At 46.6% G+C, this 16,624-nt stretch overlaps 1 protein-coding gene across 2 annotated transcripts in view; it reads right to left on the minus strand.

The window, feature by feature from the left end:
* Positions 1-16,624, minus strand: part of AGPAT1 (1-acylglycerol-3-phosphate O-acyltransferase 1) — a 250,685-nt gene that overhangs the window by 69,059 nt on the left and 165,002 nt on the right. Inside the window, exon 2 of one of the 2 annotated variants that reach the window (XM_078645850.1) lies at positions 6,404-6,593. In XM_078645850.1, the coding sequence (XP_078501976.1) occupies positions 6,404-6,588 (185 nt within the window). In that variant the 5' untranslated portion in view covers positions 6,589-6,593. The remainder of the gene's footprint in view (positions 1-6,403; positions 6,594-16,624) is intronic. The other variant, XM_078645851.1, reaches the window with a different exon arrangement.

The following is a 16,624-nucleotide window of genomic DNA, read 5'->3' on the forward strand; positions in this document are numbered from 1 at the left end:
GTTTTCAAAAATGTCAATCCATTCATCCCACTCTATGGGCGGTTCTCCACTTTGTTGAAGAAACATAGGCGGTGCAATTACACTTGGATTCTCCATAGTATTCTCCAATGAATGTTTCAGACAATGTTTCAGAATATTTAACAAAATTCACAAACTTCCAATAAAAGTGTATTCCACAGTTAGCTTCCTGGTTGTGGTATTCCCAAAAATAAAGTGTGAATGAAACAAAAGTGAACCAGAGGTTTATTAAGAGAACACGGCACACAAGAGCACTTCCAATTACTTCAAATAAAGTTCAGAAACTATCACATTCCGGAATAACTTTCCAAATGTACTCCATTCACTTGAAGGTAGTGAAAAGTGAAAAGCGCGATGAATTGTTTTCACAAAAATGAGTTTCCTACCTCACACTAGCTCGTCCGACTCGTCTGGTTGCTAAGTAACGAAAAATTGCATCCAAAATGGCCGCACGTACGTTTTTACGTAGGCAACACGTCTCTGACGTTGTACACGCTTAGTTTTTCTGCGCATGCGTGTTAGAACGAGGAGAAAGAAACAATGGACGCACGCTACCAGTCGCTGAGACAGTCGGAGCTCGTGAGTAGGTTAAATACACGTTGACTCTCGTCAAGTTGGTGAATATAGATCGAGTATTCACTTTTAAACACAAATCTCACGGTGACTTCGTACTGACGTTGGTTGCAATAATAAATTTTTTTAAAAATATGACAGTCACGATACAAGTCAATTAAAATGCTCACCGCAAGATAATTTTTTTTTTTTGGAAGGTTCTTGTCCTTTTTAAGGATACGACTTCTTTTGAAGGTCTTGTTACGAGATGAAGGTCATTATTCCATTTTCTTGAATGGCAGCTACCAATTCCTTTTCTCTGATGAAAGGATACTTCTTTCTTCACGCGTTTTTTCCGGTTCTTTTCTCACCAGTCGAGTTTTCTGTATATTACTCACTCTGTACTTCATTTGCCCCATAAGCCAATCGTCGCCATCTGATGTAATCGAATTAAGTCAATGAAGCCATTGAGGTAGTTTAGGTACTTTAATAGAAGTACAGAGAAAAGCTGGTGTTCCCATTAAAGGCTCAGGAGCAACTGACAATAAGAGAACACCAGAGCATTAAGTTGCAAGGTGACATCAGCAGATATAGAATGTTCTACTTAAAGGGAAGATTTAAAATAAGAGAATACAACACTGCTCTCCAAAGACAGACCCTTGGAATCAGGGAGCTGAAACACTGCTGTTGCCCCGGGTGGACGAGCCTCGCGGTAGTTCCAAACACATCCTATCCGTGAGGGCCCCCGATTCCAAAAGTAGATTTGTGCTGCTAAAGACACAGCTGTGCAGGGGAAGGAACAGGAGAAGCATTTTGACAACAAGGAGGATGAAAATGGTTTCCACCTCCGCTCCTGATGCACCACGGGGCAGGTGGAGACGGGGAGATACAACCAAGCAAACTAGACTGAAGGGCAGGGGGGGGGAGGAGGAAGAGGGGGGTAGAGGGAGAGGGAGAGAGAGAGACAGACTGTGAGTGAAAGAGAATGAGAGACAGAGACAGAGAGAGAAGGGGAGGGAGAGAGAAGGGGAGAGGTAGACAGGGAGAGAGACAGGAAGAGCCACAAAGGAGAAGAGAGGGTGAGAGGCAGAGAGAGAGGGTGAGAGGCAGAGAGAGAGGGTGAGAGGCAGAGAGAGAGGGTGAGAGGCAGAGAGGGTGGGAGAGTCAGAAAGACAGAGGGGGAGAAAGAGACAGAGGGGAGAAAGAGAGAGAGGGGGGAGAAAGAGAGAGAGAGGACAAAGGAGAAGCGGGTGAGAAAGAGGCAGAGAGTGACAGGAGAGAGAGCGAGATTGAGAGAGTGAGGGAGTGAGTGAGTAAAAGCAGAACTGGCCTGATGGATAAGGAAAGACTGGTATGAGAGACTGGCCTGAGAGAGACTAAAAGCTGAGAGGAGAGTTAGTGTGCATGTTTTTGTGAGTTCTTATGTGACTAATGGGAGTGTAGAGAATGAACCATGGGTCATCCCAAGACCTATTGTGAGTTTTTGTTAGCATTGTGATTCCAGCTCTCCCTAGTGCCAGACTGCACAGTCCATAGTATTTTGTGGCCAGTCCAGGTAGCATTCACGCTTTCGCTGGCATAATGAAGCGGATCCTGGACATTTAGTGGAACCTCTTGACCTGGCTGTAACTGCCATCTGGTGAGAATGCTGGTCCTAGCACCGCGGCCCCCAATCTTGAGTTATGACTGCTGTTCTTCGTAGAACTAATGCTTTACTTGTATTACGGTGGTTAAAAATCCCACCATGTGTTGGCATCCCTGATATTTGAGGGCAATAAATGGCAATAAAAGCAGGACAGGTATGTAAAGTCTGCTGCATTGATTTTTGTACACACGAAGAACCCCATTATTTACCAAATGTACCCGAACTCCAAGCTCCGGGCTTCACACCCCCGCTGCCTCCTCGGTGGCCTCGCCCCATACCTCACTCCCTATGCAGTGAGCCTGGCCGGACTCTAGCAGACGAGTGCAGGCACCCCTTGCATGTGGCTGCCTTCCAGCACAGTGTTTAGGAAGCGCAGCATCTGAATGCAAGGGCAGGACGTCCCCTCCGATGGAGACCCAGTGAACACAACACTCACATCCTTAATTCAACATGTTACTGCGTGGTTTTTAGGTCTCGCGCCTGCTGTCGCAAAGCGAGTCTATTGCAATTGTTTCAGTCCTTTCAGCTTTCAAGGACTACCCAGAGGAGACAAGAGACTGTCACGCGCACGCAGCCTGCCGGAATCGGATCAGGTCGCGCGCGTGAACACACGCTCCGATTCCGGCAGGCTGTTCACAACACATGCACACTCAGGCAGGCACACACGCAGGCACACACACAGACAGACGCACGCACACACCTATCCCCCCCCCTCACTCACCGGGCTCTTTCGGCGTGTTCCGTGTCCCCAGCGCTGGTCTTCACCCGGGCCCCCTCCTGGGACCCGGGACTTCAGATGCCGCACTCCGCTTTGGCGCCGGGGCTCGGAGCGCGCATGCGCGGGCAGCCCCCGCCCTCTCACTCTAAGCCCGGGCTGCTTTCAGTTTCGCTGGTCACGTGCCCGTAGCCACGACAACACGCGGCACGGGAGAGCGCGAGCGCGGACTGCTGGGCGCACATGTGGTCTAAGTACGGAATTTTGGTATCTGACAGGAGCTGCATCAACCCCGAGAAGGAGCAGAGAAGCGGCTGGCAAGTGGGATCCCGAGCGGAGGACCGGAGCAGCCAACATGACTGGTTTTTTATTTGTTGCAGCTTTATATAGCACCAAATCGATCCAAAGGTATTGCACACTGGTCCCTCTCACCCACTTCTTGTGGCGAGGTTAATGCATACTCGAGTTTTATTTTGGTGTGGTTACTTTCAAACCTTCCCCCGTCCCATTGTTGTTATCAATGCCACCATCCACCTTCCCATTATTGTTTTAAACCCCTCACCCCGCCACTATTTCCAGTTCTCCCCCACCATCCCTCTGTGGCTTTCAATTCACCCCCACCCCTCCTGTTGTTGCTTTTAATACCCCAAAACCCTCCAGTTGTTTGTCAGACCTTCCCCTCCTACCTCGCCAGAAAAGCATCACCCGCTAGCCATCCCACCAGATTGCCTTTGACAATGCTTCTTTACTTAGATTTCTGCCGTGCTGCGCTTGGGCAGCATGCATTTCTGAGAATGACAGTCCGGCAACAAGCCCAGAGCGTGCTCGGGGTAAATAAATACAAGTAAACAGCACAGACAGTGTGACTGACTCGAGACGGGGTGCTGCAGTTCCTCAATGCTGCTGTCTGTCAGACCAGAACCTGTGCGCGTGGGACAGCAATGCACCGGACTTGTTCATACAGCTCTTTGCCAGCGTCCCATATCTTTGTAAACCGGCTTTGCTGCATGAAGTGACTGTTCTGCATGCAGAAACCACCGGAGGTGTATTGACACTGTAGTGATGCAGCCCAAGATGTCAATGGGTGGTGTATCTATAGAAGTTTAAATTGCGGTTCTGGCTTTCTCGCAGGCTACGTACTGTTTGTTATCTGATGTTGGCCCCTGGAGTCGTATTGGCTTCCTAAAACCCACGTGCCTTTATTATTTATCGCGCTCTCTCCTTTATTGTTATTTATCTCTCCCTCCCTCTCCTTTATTGTTATTTATCTCTCTCTCTCTCTCTCTCTCTCTCTCTCTCTCTCCTTTATTGTTATTTATCTCTCTCTCCCTCTCGTTTGTTATTTATCTCTCTCTCTCTCTCCTTTATTGTTATTTATCTCTCTCTCTCTCTCCTTTATTGTTATTTATCTCTCTCTCCCTCTCGTTTGTTATTTATCTCTCTCTCTCTCTCGTTTGTTATTTATCTCTCTCTCTCTCTCGTTTGTTATTTCTCTCTCTCTCTCTCTCTCCTTTATTGTTATTTATATCTCTCTCTCTCCTTTATTGTTATTGATTTGGACTGATCAAAGTGAACAACACTGCTGGAGTCCTGCTCACACGTTGTCATTGGTGCCTGAATCTTGTTTCCCGTGGGTCTCAGCCGGTCGGTCATCCCTTTGTTTTGAATCTGCTTTGTACATATGGATGCTGACAAAAAAGGGGAGGTTCACAATAGGCTGCAGCATCACAGTCATGTATTTTGTCTTGTTTTGGGTAATTACAACATGACTGTGGGCTCCGTCACTGCTCACGCGTCCACGTAGCAAGACTAACAAGCATTTGCAATCCAATAGGTCTCGCATTACTGAAAGTTTGAGCTATTGGCGTTGCATCATTATTTGCAACGCCAGTAGCTCAAACTTTAACTACTGCGAGACCTATTGCATTGCAAATGCTTGTACTAACACGCAGCTTTCTAGGCTCCCAGAAAGAATTCCGTTCAGCACGTTAATTGAGTCAACGCTGGTACTTACAAAAAGTCAAACACGGATAAAATAGGTTTGGCAACAAGGACGTGTTTGGGATTTCACTATTGTCCCTAGTTTTGGGGAGCTCAGAAGCCGAGGATTTTCGGAATGTAAACCGGTAATAGGTCAGAAGGACAAAGGCCCCTGACTTGCAGTTTAAGAAGGACTTTCCTAGAGTGTTGCATTAGCAGTGTCTGGTCAACACTGTGTGCAGTGCTGGGGCGCCATCTGCTGGCTACGGCAGGTACTGCGAGTCAGAAGAAGGACTAGTAATAAACAGATTCAATGGTGGAAACAGGCGTGGAATAATGTAGCAGCTTCACAGCTCATGCATAACCGTCCCTTTGTAACGCAGTACACAACAGTGACCGCACCACTTCCTCGTGATGTACTGTGGCAGATACAGAGGCATCACCGCTGGTACAAAACCGCAGACAACGGATATTTCTGCTACATTACAGGAGACACGACTGCTTCACTTAGACTACAGCCAGGGCTTCAAGTGGGCTGGGTCTCACCAGTGCTGAGCACCGGCAGTTTTTTAAATGGGGCCTCGAAACGTGTCTCTATCCGGCTCGGTTTTGTGCCCTGGCACAGGCAGTCCGTTTTTTCCGGACTGCAGTGACAGCAGGCACGTCGATGTGCGTGTGCTCACACTGCTCACTTGTGTAGAAGTTACGGCATGACGTCATGCCAGGTGAGCTCTGTAGGGGAAGCGAAATTGTTTAAAGAGAGTCATTTTCTCTCCGGATTTCGCTTCTCTTTTTGAAACCCAGGAGCAGCAACTTTGTCATGGTGTCACCAGGGCTTTAAGTGGAAGCTTTTTCAATATTATACACAAGCCATAGTTGCTGCTTATGTATCTTATGCAACTAAAAACCATTGACAACGCCAATAGTCCTGACTTTTTATAGGTATGAAGTTACTTGTATCATATATTCGGATGCAATGACAAACAGCAAAATCCAAATCGGGCGGCACACTATGCTAAGCACAGATTTTTAGCTTACTTGTTTTAAGCCGCGCCCTTAATTACATTGGCCACGCCCCTTAGAGAGAGCCCCCTGTTTTTCACCACACTTAAAGCCCAGACTACAGCACAGCAGCGTTGTTGCACTAATGCAAGTACAGCAGTGCAGCAGCTGTGATCTGTGCCAGCACAGACACACGCCTGCATCCCCTCTGCTACAGGACAGCAGACAATCCCTTCTCTTACATTATGACACAGGCAGGACTTCAGCACAGGTCTGTCTCACAGCAGACTGACAGGCTTTTCTAGGTCAGAGTGACCAAGACCTGTGGGTCAGGACTTCAGTGGGGTCAAAGGGGAGGTCTGACAGGAGTGCATGGTGGTGCGGATTAATACACTTAACCAACTCTGAGGATGGAGGAGCGGAAAAGGGGCCGGAGCTCAGTCACCCCTGGTGGGCAGCGCAGCGCAGGCAGCAGGCCCCGGGGCACTCACTTCATGTTCTCCACGTTGCGGCCTCGCACAGCGCAGATGGGGATGGCCAGGATGGCGAGCGTCAGGATCCAGCCGTTGTAGAAGGTAATCTTGCAGAAGTACTTGAAGCTGGCACTCCACTCGTAGAGCAAGGGCACGATGATGAGGATGAGGATGAGGACCCACTGGGCTACCGTGATCTCCATGGCTGCTGCGGAGAAGAAGAGGCGAAGCGTTAGATATCCCCAGCACAGACATGTCACTGAGACAGCACTAGAGTTACAAAGACAAGAGGAGACAAACGTTCTAGAAGCACTGTCCTTTACAAACAACTTCAACATTCAACACATACAGAAATGTATTTTTTCCATTCCGTCAGGTAGACACTACAGGCCTCTTTTCACCTATCTTAACCCTAAAAACGATGGTCTTCCTCAAGACAGTACAATTGCAATTTTTCTAGTCAGCTGAAGACTAACTTGCAAAGGATAACAATAAACCGAAACACGTCAGTCACGAAAATATCCACAGATGTATGTCATGTTAGTGTCTTTAACAGCACGAGCCAGTTAAACGTGTGGCTTGTTAGCTTTAATGATCTGTTAGGCAATGCATAACCACACTTGTTACTGGATAGACAATACCAAACTATTGGTTAGAACAGCAAAGAAATCAGTTTGATTAGTACAGGCACAGGAACGTACAGGATATAAATTTCAAGAGCAATACTCTTTGTGTGGAACCCATCACCTACCACAATAAGAGTTCCTACTTTTCAGTTAATTAATAAACAGTTCTGTTTGTTCGCAACATTTGTCTGCCCTTTAAAGGTTTGATGGGAAATGGAGCTTCTGCCATTCATGGCAAACAAGCTGTATTAGATGCGCATTCCAAGGAGTTAATTCAGCATCCTGCAGCCATCAGCTTCTCTGGCTGAAGAACCTTCACTGGCATCCGCCCACAGAAGTGTTTTATTCTCACTGCCTTTCTTCTGCCTGATTAACTGTGTCCTTCCGACTCCACTGCAATGCATGAAGGACTATTTTACAGCTGAAGAGCACATTCATGATCCATTTTATTCTATATCTCATCTAGGAGTTAAATACCCATAAAACAATCATTTTTAGCAAGGTGCACTTTCACCACCCCACACACATTTCTTTGCTCCGATAGTGCACTGGCGTCTGCTGTCCAGGACCAGTGCCTGTGCACTCTTAAAAACTGCTATGTTCGACTTACCAAAGACGTTTACCTGCTTGCAAATTCCCTAGTGTATGGTACCAGGGGTACCCAGGGCAAAAGTGGTAAAGGGTTCCCCAGGGCAGCAGCATGGTTTTGTGCCACCCTGAGTGAACCAAGTAAATTACTGACGGCAGGCTTGTCATTGCAGACTGCAGGAGCAGTGCAAACTGCTTGAACTCAACTGTGCCCTCACCATGGGTAGCACAGTCCGTACACTATCTTTCAGATATATCAGGGGCCTCCAAGGTAGGCCTCCTCAGCCCAGGGGGCTGAAGAGGTGAGGACATATGTGCAAGCCTATCCCTTTAGTGGTATTCCACAATGGAAAGTACTTTAAGTGTTAGCAGGCCATAGGATAATATGGACTGCCAACTGGGGATTAGAGTTTGGCAGCTCCATTATAGTACAGCATAAATAGGTCATGTTTGGGATCAAACAATGTGCCTTCACACCCCGGACACAAATATCGTGACCTGGGTGACATGGCATGCAACCTTAAAGGTTGCCCAACTGACTGACCTAGCTTATTTGTGCTCTGGCTGACCAGCAGTCTTTCCTGTGCCTGCTGCTGCCAACACAGGATTTTGACCTCCTGCCAGGCAGTGTGATCACTCACAGGAGTCAGGAACAAAGGCTTGGGCAGAAAGGAGGTCACACCTCCCAAGCAAGCTAGTGACATGGCACATCAACGCAGTGAGTTTCAAAGGTAGCACCGCCTCTGATATGCATCAGGGCTGACCCCAGTGAAGGAAACCGCCCTTCCCCTGCTCCAGGCATATCTGCACCTGGACAGGCAGGAAATTAGTTATGAAGGGAGGTGTACACCCCAAAAGGCTAGCCACACATCCAGGGTGAGCAGCCTGGTATGTACACAATAATTTGATTCCTGCCATCTTTAGGAATGGCAGCATGGCGTGTTCTGGGTGGAAAAGGTGACCTATACCCCAGGATAAGGTCACCTCAGGAGCAGATTAGCTGCAGGGACTAGCTGCCCATTGGCAACTAGCCCCCACATCCCTAAATCCCCTAAATTAAAGATTTAAGGAATCCTTTTCACCAGAATCTCAGATCTGATGTTGCCTCAATGAAGGACAAAAAAAGAAAACAGTGTTGGTGACAACGGGACTTTGCCTACAGCACCAAAACAAATGAAAGATGCTTTGTCCCTGTTACAACGGGCTTGGACCTGCATGAATGAAACTCGTCCCTGGCTAAAACTCGGCACTCCCTGGCAGAGAAACCCCAGTGGCAGCCTGAAGCACCCTTAGACTCCCTTGGACTAGAGGCATTAGTCCTCTGCAAACTGCAGGTAAAAGCGCTGATCTTGATCTGGCATTCGGGCCCTCCGAGGGATCGCCCAAATCGAGCTGGACTAGCGTACTGTGAAAACTGTAGTCCTGCCTTCCACAAAGGAACAAGCAGCTACCGTGTTCCCCGGAACCACCGGAAGGCGAAGTTACTTTCTGCACAATTTACCGCTGCCAAGGAATGTTGGACGCCAGTCCAGCAACTAACCCTTTTATTCGACGCTGCTTTAAAAGGGAACTCCATCCGACCTGTGACAGACATCAGTAACTACTCCTTTGTCCTTCTGCATCTCTTTCCCCCGCAGCATCATTTCAGAGGTAAAAGCTGCTCTCCTGCGGCAGCCAGGATAACTTTGCATCCAGGCCAGTTAAAATTGAACTGACTGTCATGGCTTGGTCAACTTTACCCTGCAAGAGTACATTGCAGCTCGACAGATTGTCATTAGTGGTTTTTCTCATTGACCACAATGTTAAATTCTCCTTGTATTATTTTTGCATTGATTTTCTATTACTTATCAAATCTATAAATCTGGTTATGTAAATGTAAATGTGGGATACTTGTAAAGCGCACTGTTACTCTACCCGAGTGTCCTGGCTCTGTAGACCGCTGGGGAACCCGTCCTGGTTTTCCCTGTGAGATGCTCCCTTTCTGGGTATCTCCAGGGTGAAACCAGGCATCCCCGGCGTCTGTGGGGGGCCGTTGTAGAGATGAGGCAAGCTTAATGCCCAGAGTTACCGAGTGTGTTCCCTGGTTAGAGTAGGCACTGAGGCGAGAATTATCGAGTCCGTTGACCCTGGTCCAAGACCCTGCCGCGTCGGGAATTGAACCCTGGTCCCGGGCCGTTCTCTGCTTACAGGTCTGCCGCCTCTAACCAGTGAGCCACACCTCTCCACTCCTCTTATATGTATGCTATTCCGTTCCTTTTGGTGTTTAAATGAAGCTAAAAAGAAACCTTTTTTTCATAAATTGGTTTCAGATTTTTCTAGAGTTGTGTGAATTACTTACCGTCCATGCAGATACTCTGAACTGCTTAACACATGTTTCTCTAGTAAAGCCGGACGGCTCTTTACCACTCAACCAGGACTGAGCTAAGGATGTATTAGTGTCATCCAAGGACCATCTTTGGAGTATTGTGATAGTATTACATAGCAAGGACTAACCCCCACACCACAGAATACTCCACTTTCTCACACAAACCTATTAACTTTGCGAATGTTTGTTACAATCTGGGATCTTTTCACTTCATTTTGAGAAATATTAGTAATTATAATCAAGAACTCTGCTAGCAATCGAATAAAATTGCTAGAAATTGGTCACTTTCATGTGCTTGACTGTTTCACTTGCGGTTGTCTAACTAATGTCAATGGGACAGAGTTTGTGAACCCTCTTGCTGGTGCAGCACTTGCAAGGACTTTACTCTTCTCAGTGCAGGACCTGCTGAATATTTCCTCCTCTTGGTGCATCTCCTGTAATAGCTTTCCTCCATTTTACGTAGCACCCGTGCTATCTTTCTTCCTAGTGACACCTTTTGTGATATCTTTCCTCCTCTCGGTGCAGCGCATGTGATTATCTTTCTTTCTCTCGGTGCAGCGTATGTGATTCTCTTTCCTCCTCTCTGTGCACCGCATGTGATTATCTTTCCTCCTCTCTGCACAGCACCTATAATATGTTTCACCCTCTTGGCACAGCACCTGTGATGTCTTTGCACCAAGAGCACCTGCAATGGCTTCCCCCTCTTGGCACTGTATTTGCCCCCCCCCCCAAGCAGGTAGTACTCAAAGGTTCAGGTCCTCCTCTCTGCACAATATTTCAAGTAGCTAGTTTCATCCTGCCAAAGCAGTATTTTCTACTACGATGCGGCTACCCTACATAGTGACTAATTGATTACTACCCACGGAACACTGACAGTAATCAGGGCCAGCTATTGGCATGGGCAAGCTGGGCCCCGGCCGCCAACCTTCTGAGGGGCCAACGGAGGTGTGAGCATTAAGGTTATGCAAACAGCAGTGGCCCTCTCACTTTTCTCCAACCTTGCCCGCATCTCTGCCTGCTCATTTCTCTCTCAGATTTGCCAGTTTAAAGTGGTTTTATTCCTTCATTATCATACCCTACAGGATGTTTTTCACTCCCCATTAGCCCATTCCTTGCCCCCTTCACGCTAAAACACCCTCTGACGCGAAACCAACAACACCCTCATCAGGGTGACGCAGGTAAACGGTGGGGAATAGAGGCGAGCTGGGAGAAGTTTGGAGAGGTTGGCATTCAGAGGCCATTCAGTGTTTAGCCAGGGAGTGACCAGTGAACACAAAAGGGGGATAAAAAAATATATATATATACTCTGACTAAGAAATTATTCCAGAAACCTTTTTATCCAAGAGCAGTCACAGTGTCATTTAACGTCGAACAAAAAAAAGTAGAGCACGATGAAGTATTGACACCTTAAACAGGTTTGGATTGGTAAGGCAAGCACTTGGGCAATGGCCAAGGGGCCGTTATCAGAGATCCAGACGTTGGCCGCTTTTTTGGGAAGCCTGGGGGCATTATTGGGGCGGTTTCTGGGGTGTTCGGATGCTGCCAGCTGCTCAGTGGGTGCCTGCTTGGCCTCCCTGGAGGTAGATGGGCCTCCATTACCTCCCTTTTACCTATGGGTGGAGGCGCCACTCCCTTTCACTCGCTGGGACGGCCAGTTAATGTATGTAAATTGCGCAGAGAGCTTGAACAGAAAGTGACCTCACTTGTATTCAGGTGTGGATCCCCAGTGTGAACTAATCTGCGATTTTTCTTGCTTTTTATCTAAGTGAAGTTAAGAAAACATGCCTCCGCCAGAGACCCCTCCCTCTTCTTTCCATACAACTTCGCCAAAGCAGTGTTTTGCAGAAAGCCAATCCGCAAATCTGGGCTACTTTTTCTTTTTTAGCGTGTCGGGCCTATTTTTGATCCCAATCCAACCAGGACATTGAAGGAAGGCCAGGTGGGGCTTGCACGTAAAGCTTCTACCCTAGGAGACCACAGCGTCTCCATTTTTAGGTCTCGCCTACGCTACATATGAGCGGTCTCTCCGAGACATCAAGTAATTAGTATATGTGGTGAAAATCCACCTATTGACTTGGTTTCTTTGCTTGTCTGCTTCAATCTCTTCGTTTTCACAGGCTAATATGCTTTTTAGTTCCTGCTTTTTTTACTTTGGGAACGCCTATGCAGCAGCGCCTAACTACTGTTAACATGCTGCTAGTGGAATGAAGTGTTTGTCTTGGAACTCTTTAGTTCTTTTTGTTGCTTGCTTATTCAGCATTACAGTGCTTGATGCACGTCTGTCGTGCCCCCATCATCATCACCTCTACCGCGACCCACCCTCGGTGTCGCCCACCGCCACCTGCCCCTCCTCCTTGGTTATTGCTTTGATCAGATTGTAATTCCTATCGAAATCTTGAGGCATGCAGAGACGGTATTTTGGGGGACGAACATGACATTCTGGTATTCGTGCATATTTTAAAGCATCGCAAACGTGTCTAGTGTGAAATATATTTTTAAGAACAATACCCTAGAACAAATTGATCTTTGCTTTTTTTTTTTTTTACTTTACGGCTTTTAATATTAAGACGTTAGCCTCCATCGCATCATTTAACCGTATTGTTTAAATTCACTTGGCAGTACTGCTCATGGGTGAATCGTATAAGCCACAGAGAGGCCATGCTGGGTGTGGATGTAGCCTTCGTCTAGTGGGAGGCGCAAGTAGGGTGGTTCTCATTTCTCAACTTACACGGCTTGCGGCCAGGCCGTGAATCCCCAATTAGCAAGGCCCACGAGAAGTATAGTGTCTGAGGTGTTTAAGGTGCACGAGGATTGGCTGCAAGCGTTGCGCGTGCACTTGAGGGTAGCGTGGTTGGCTGTTCAGTCCAGGAAGTGAGTGCATTTCTGTGTCTGATACTGGTCAAGAACAAACTGCACAGGCTAAAGCAGTTCGATGCATATCCAAAGACTTTGAAGGATTTCAGAATTAAGACCTGCAGGGAGGCTGTAGGTAAGAAGAAGTGTTATTACCTAGATGCTGAGAATGGTTTGTTTCATACAGCAAGAGCTTATGAATTGGGAGGGTTACATTTTTATGTGAAATACGGAGAGTGGAAGCCAGTTCATGGTTTTAAAGGGGAGAGACAAACCTTTGGTTGTGCGCATGGGAAAGGTTCCTGGTATACATTTTAGGTTACAGTTGGCTGTTAATACATCCAGTTCATCGCATATGGATCATGAACTTAAACATCTCAGATTAACATTTGCTCTTTTTATGAATATTTGATGGTGTGTGTTGGTTCCAGTGTATATATATGTTATCTTCTCCACTGATTTGACATTCCTTTCAATGCAGCTAAAACTTTATTTCTCAACAGGGTCTAGTTGCAGAATTCCTTTCCAGCTGGTACCTGGATTTATAGAAAGGAAACACAGAATACTGTGTATGTTTGTGTGGTATGGGGTGTGTAAGTCAGCAATTGTAGACAGAGAGCCGATCAAGTGGTTGGAGTTCATTTTGATTTGATATAAGAGATCTGAAATTTTGAATAAACCGGTCATAACCAAGGACTGAAAACTTTTACATAGTTTGAGATTCGGTTATAAAAGTACGTAACACAAATCGGAGGAGAATATCTCGCCACTATGCAAAGTTTAGTCTTGTGTGCTTTTTATACAGCGCTTACCCCTACATTGGCACGGAAACACTTTCTGCAGTGGCAGCGTGCTGCTCTGTGACATGCTCACTGCCTTAGAGACTTGAATAAGAAATTGCAGTTTTTAGAGTAATTTAATGTACATGGATGTTACATGTCTTTCTTGTTCTTTGAGTAGTAAGGTTGTTATAAAAGGTCATGAGAACATAATGCATTAGATCGGTTTTAGAATAAGTACTCGGATATTCCTCCAGTCCATGCAAAATGTCTTCCACGAGCACCCGTAGATAATAATAATTTTTTTAATCTTGTATTTTCAGTGATATGACCACCGAAGGCCCTGATTTTATATTAAAAACAGAGCTTTGGATTATACATTTTCCAGCTCAAAGCAATATTTCTCTCCTTGTAAGGTCCCAAAGGCGAGACCGATTGCATTACAAATAAATGCCTGTCAACAGGGTAGTTTATCCGAAGGCGGCTTGTTCTACACTAAGATGTCATCAATCCACCAGGTGGCGGTATAGGATTAGCTACCAAAACAACGCCTTGTTCAGATTCTAATCTAATGGACTACACTTCTTTGCCTGACCCCAACAACACTAAATTATGCAACAAGAACTGAGACAATGTTGTAGCGTGGGAAAGATCTGTAGTCATCATAACATGCAGGCAAATGTAATTTACATTGCACAGCTTGAGGCATGTTTACCCAACGATTCAACAATTTCCGCCACTCACACCGTGATACAGAAGCCTAACAATGCTTTAGAAAACTAGTTTTAACGATAGCAGTCGTTTTGGCTTGATGTTGATAAGGGTTTTCTAACGTTCTGTAGGACAAAATGAAAACGCACCACGTGATCAGCTGTGCAAGTCTCACTCACATACATAACAAGTGAGCAGGGAAAGCAGCAATGCAAGCTTCTCTCAGATTCACAACAGGAGAGCGAACAGCAGCAATGCAAGCTTCCGTCAGATTCAGAGCAGGCAAACGGTTAGCAGCAAGCGCAAACTTCTCTCAGATTTACAACATGTGCGCACGGACACAGCAATGCAAGCTCCTCTTAGACTCACAACAGGAGAGCGAACAGCAGCAATGTAAGCTTCCCTTGGATTCAGAAGAGGTGAGCGGACAACAGCAGCAATGCAAGCTTCCCTCAGATTCACAACATGTGAGCGGACAGCAGCAATGCAAGCTTCCCCCAGATTCAAAACAGGAGAGCAAACAGCAGCAATGCATGCTTCCCTCAGATTCACAACAGGAGAGCGAACAGCAGCAATGCAAGCTTCTCTCAGATTCGGTAGAGGTGAGCGGACAACAGCAGCAATGCAAGCTTCCCTCAGATTCACAACAGGAGAGCGGACAGCAGCAATGCAAACTTCCCTCAGATTCACAACATGTGAGCGGACAGCAGCAATGCAAGCTTCCGTCAGATTCAGAAGAGGTGAGCAGACAGCAGCAATGCAAGCTTCTCTGATTTATAAAAGGTGAGCACGGATACAGCAATGCAAACTTCTCTCATGATCAGAAGAGGTGAACAGGCAGCAGCAATGGAAGGTTCTCTCATTCAGAAGAAGTGCGCAGTTAGCATTATGGCAAGCTTTTCTCAGGATTTATAGCAGGTTAGCAGAGACCAGCAATGCAAGCTTCTCTCAGATTCAGAGCAGGTGAGGATATGGCAGCAATGCAAGCTTCCCTCAGATTCACAACATGTGAGCGGACACTGCAATGCAAGCTTCTTCTCAGATTCACAACAGGAGAGCGAACAGCAACAATTCAAGCTTCCCTCAGATTCAGAGCAGGTGAGCAGACAGCAGCAATGCAAGCTTCTTCCAGATTCAGAAGAGCAGAGCGCAAGCAGCAATGCAAGCTTTACTCATTTGCAAGAGATGAGCGGAGCGCAGCAATGCAAGCTTCTCTCAGATTCACAAAAGTTGAGCACAGACACCGCAATGCAAGCTTCTCTCAGATTCAGAGCAGGTGAAGAAATGGCAGAAATGCAAGCTTCTCTAAGACGCATAACAGGCGAGCGGATAGAAGCAATGAATGCACATTTCTCGAATTTATAAAAGGTGAGCACAGATACAGCAATGCAAGCTTCTCTCCTATTCAGAAGAGGTGAACAGATGGCAGGAATGGAAGGTTCTCTCATTCATTAGAAGCGAGCAGACAGCAGCAATGCAAGCTTCTCTGATTTATAAAAGGTGAGCACGGATACAGCAATGCAAACTTCTCTCATGATCAGAAGAGGTGAACAGGCAGCAGCAATGGAAGGTTCTCTCATTCAGAAGAAGTGCGCAGTTAGCATTATGGCAAGCTTTTCTCAGGATTTATAGCAGGTTAGCAGAGACCAGCAATGCAAGCTTCTCTCAGATTCAGAGCAGGTGAGGATATGGCAGCAATGCAAGCTTCTCTCAGATGCATAACAGGCGAGCGGATAGAAGCAATGCAAGCTTCTCGAATTTATAAAAGGTGAGCACAGATACAGCAATGCAAGCTTCTCTCATATTCAGAAGAGGTGAACAGACGGCAGGAATGGAAGGTTCTCTCATTCAGAAGTGAGCAGACAGCAGCAATGCAAGCTTCTCTGATTTATAAAAGGTGAGCACGGATACAGCAATGCAAACTTCTCTCATAATCAGAAGAGGTGAACAGGCAGCAGCAATGGAAGGTTCTCTCATTCAGAAGAAGTGCGCAGACAGCCTTATGGCAAGCTTTTCTCAGGATTTATAGCAGGTTATCAGAGACCAGCAATGCAAGCCTCTCCCAGATTCACAACAGGTGAACGGAGAGCAGCACTGCAATCTTCCCTCAGATTCAGAAAAGAGCGCCAGCAGCAATGCACGCTTTAATCATTCGCAAGTAGTGAGCGGACAGCAGCAACAGAAGGTTGTCTAGATCTACAACAGGTGAGTACAGACACAGCAATGCAAGCTTCTTTCAGATTCAGAAGAGGTGAGCGGACAGCAGACCTTCTCTCAGATTCAGAGCAGGTGAGGAAAACTGCCGCAATGCAACCTT

Source organism: Lissotriton helveticus, chromosome 5_1 (assembly GCF_964261635.1).
Source record: "Lissotriton helveticus chromosome 5_1, aLisHel1.1, whole genome shotgun sequence".
NCBI classification, from domain to species: domain Eukaryota; kingdom Metazoa; phylum Chordata; class Amphibia; order Caudata; family Salamandridae; genus Lissotriton; species Lissotriton helveticus.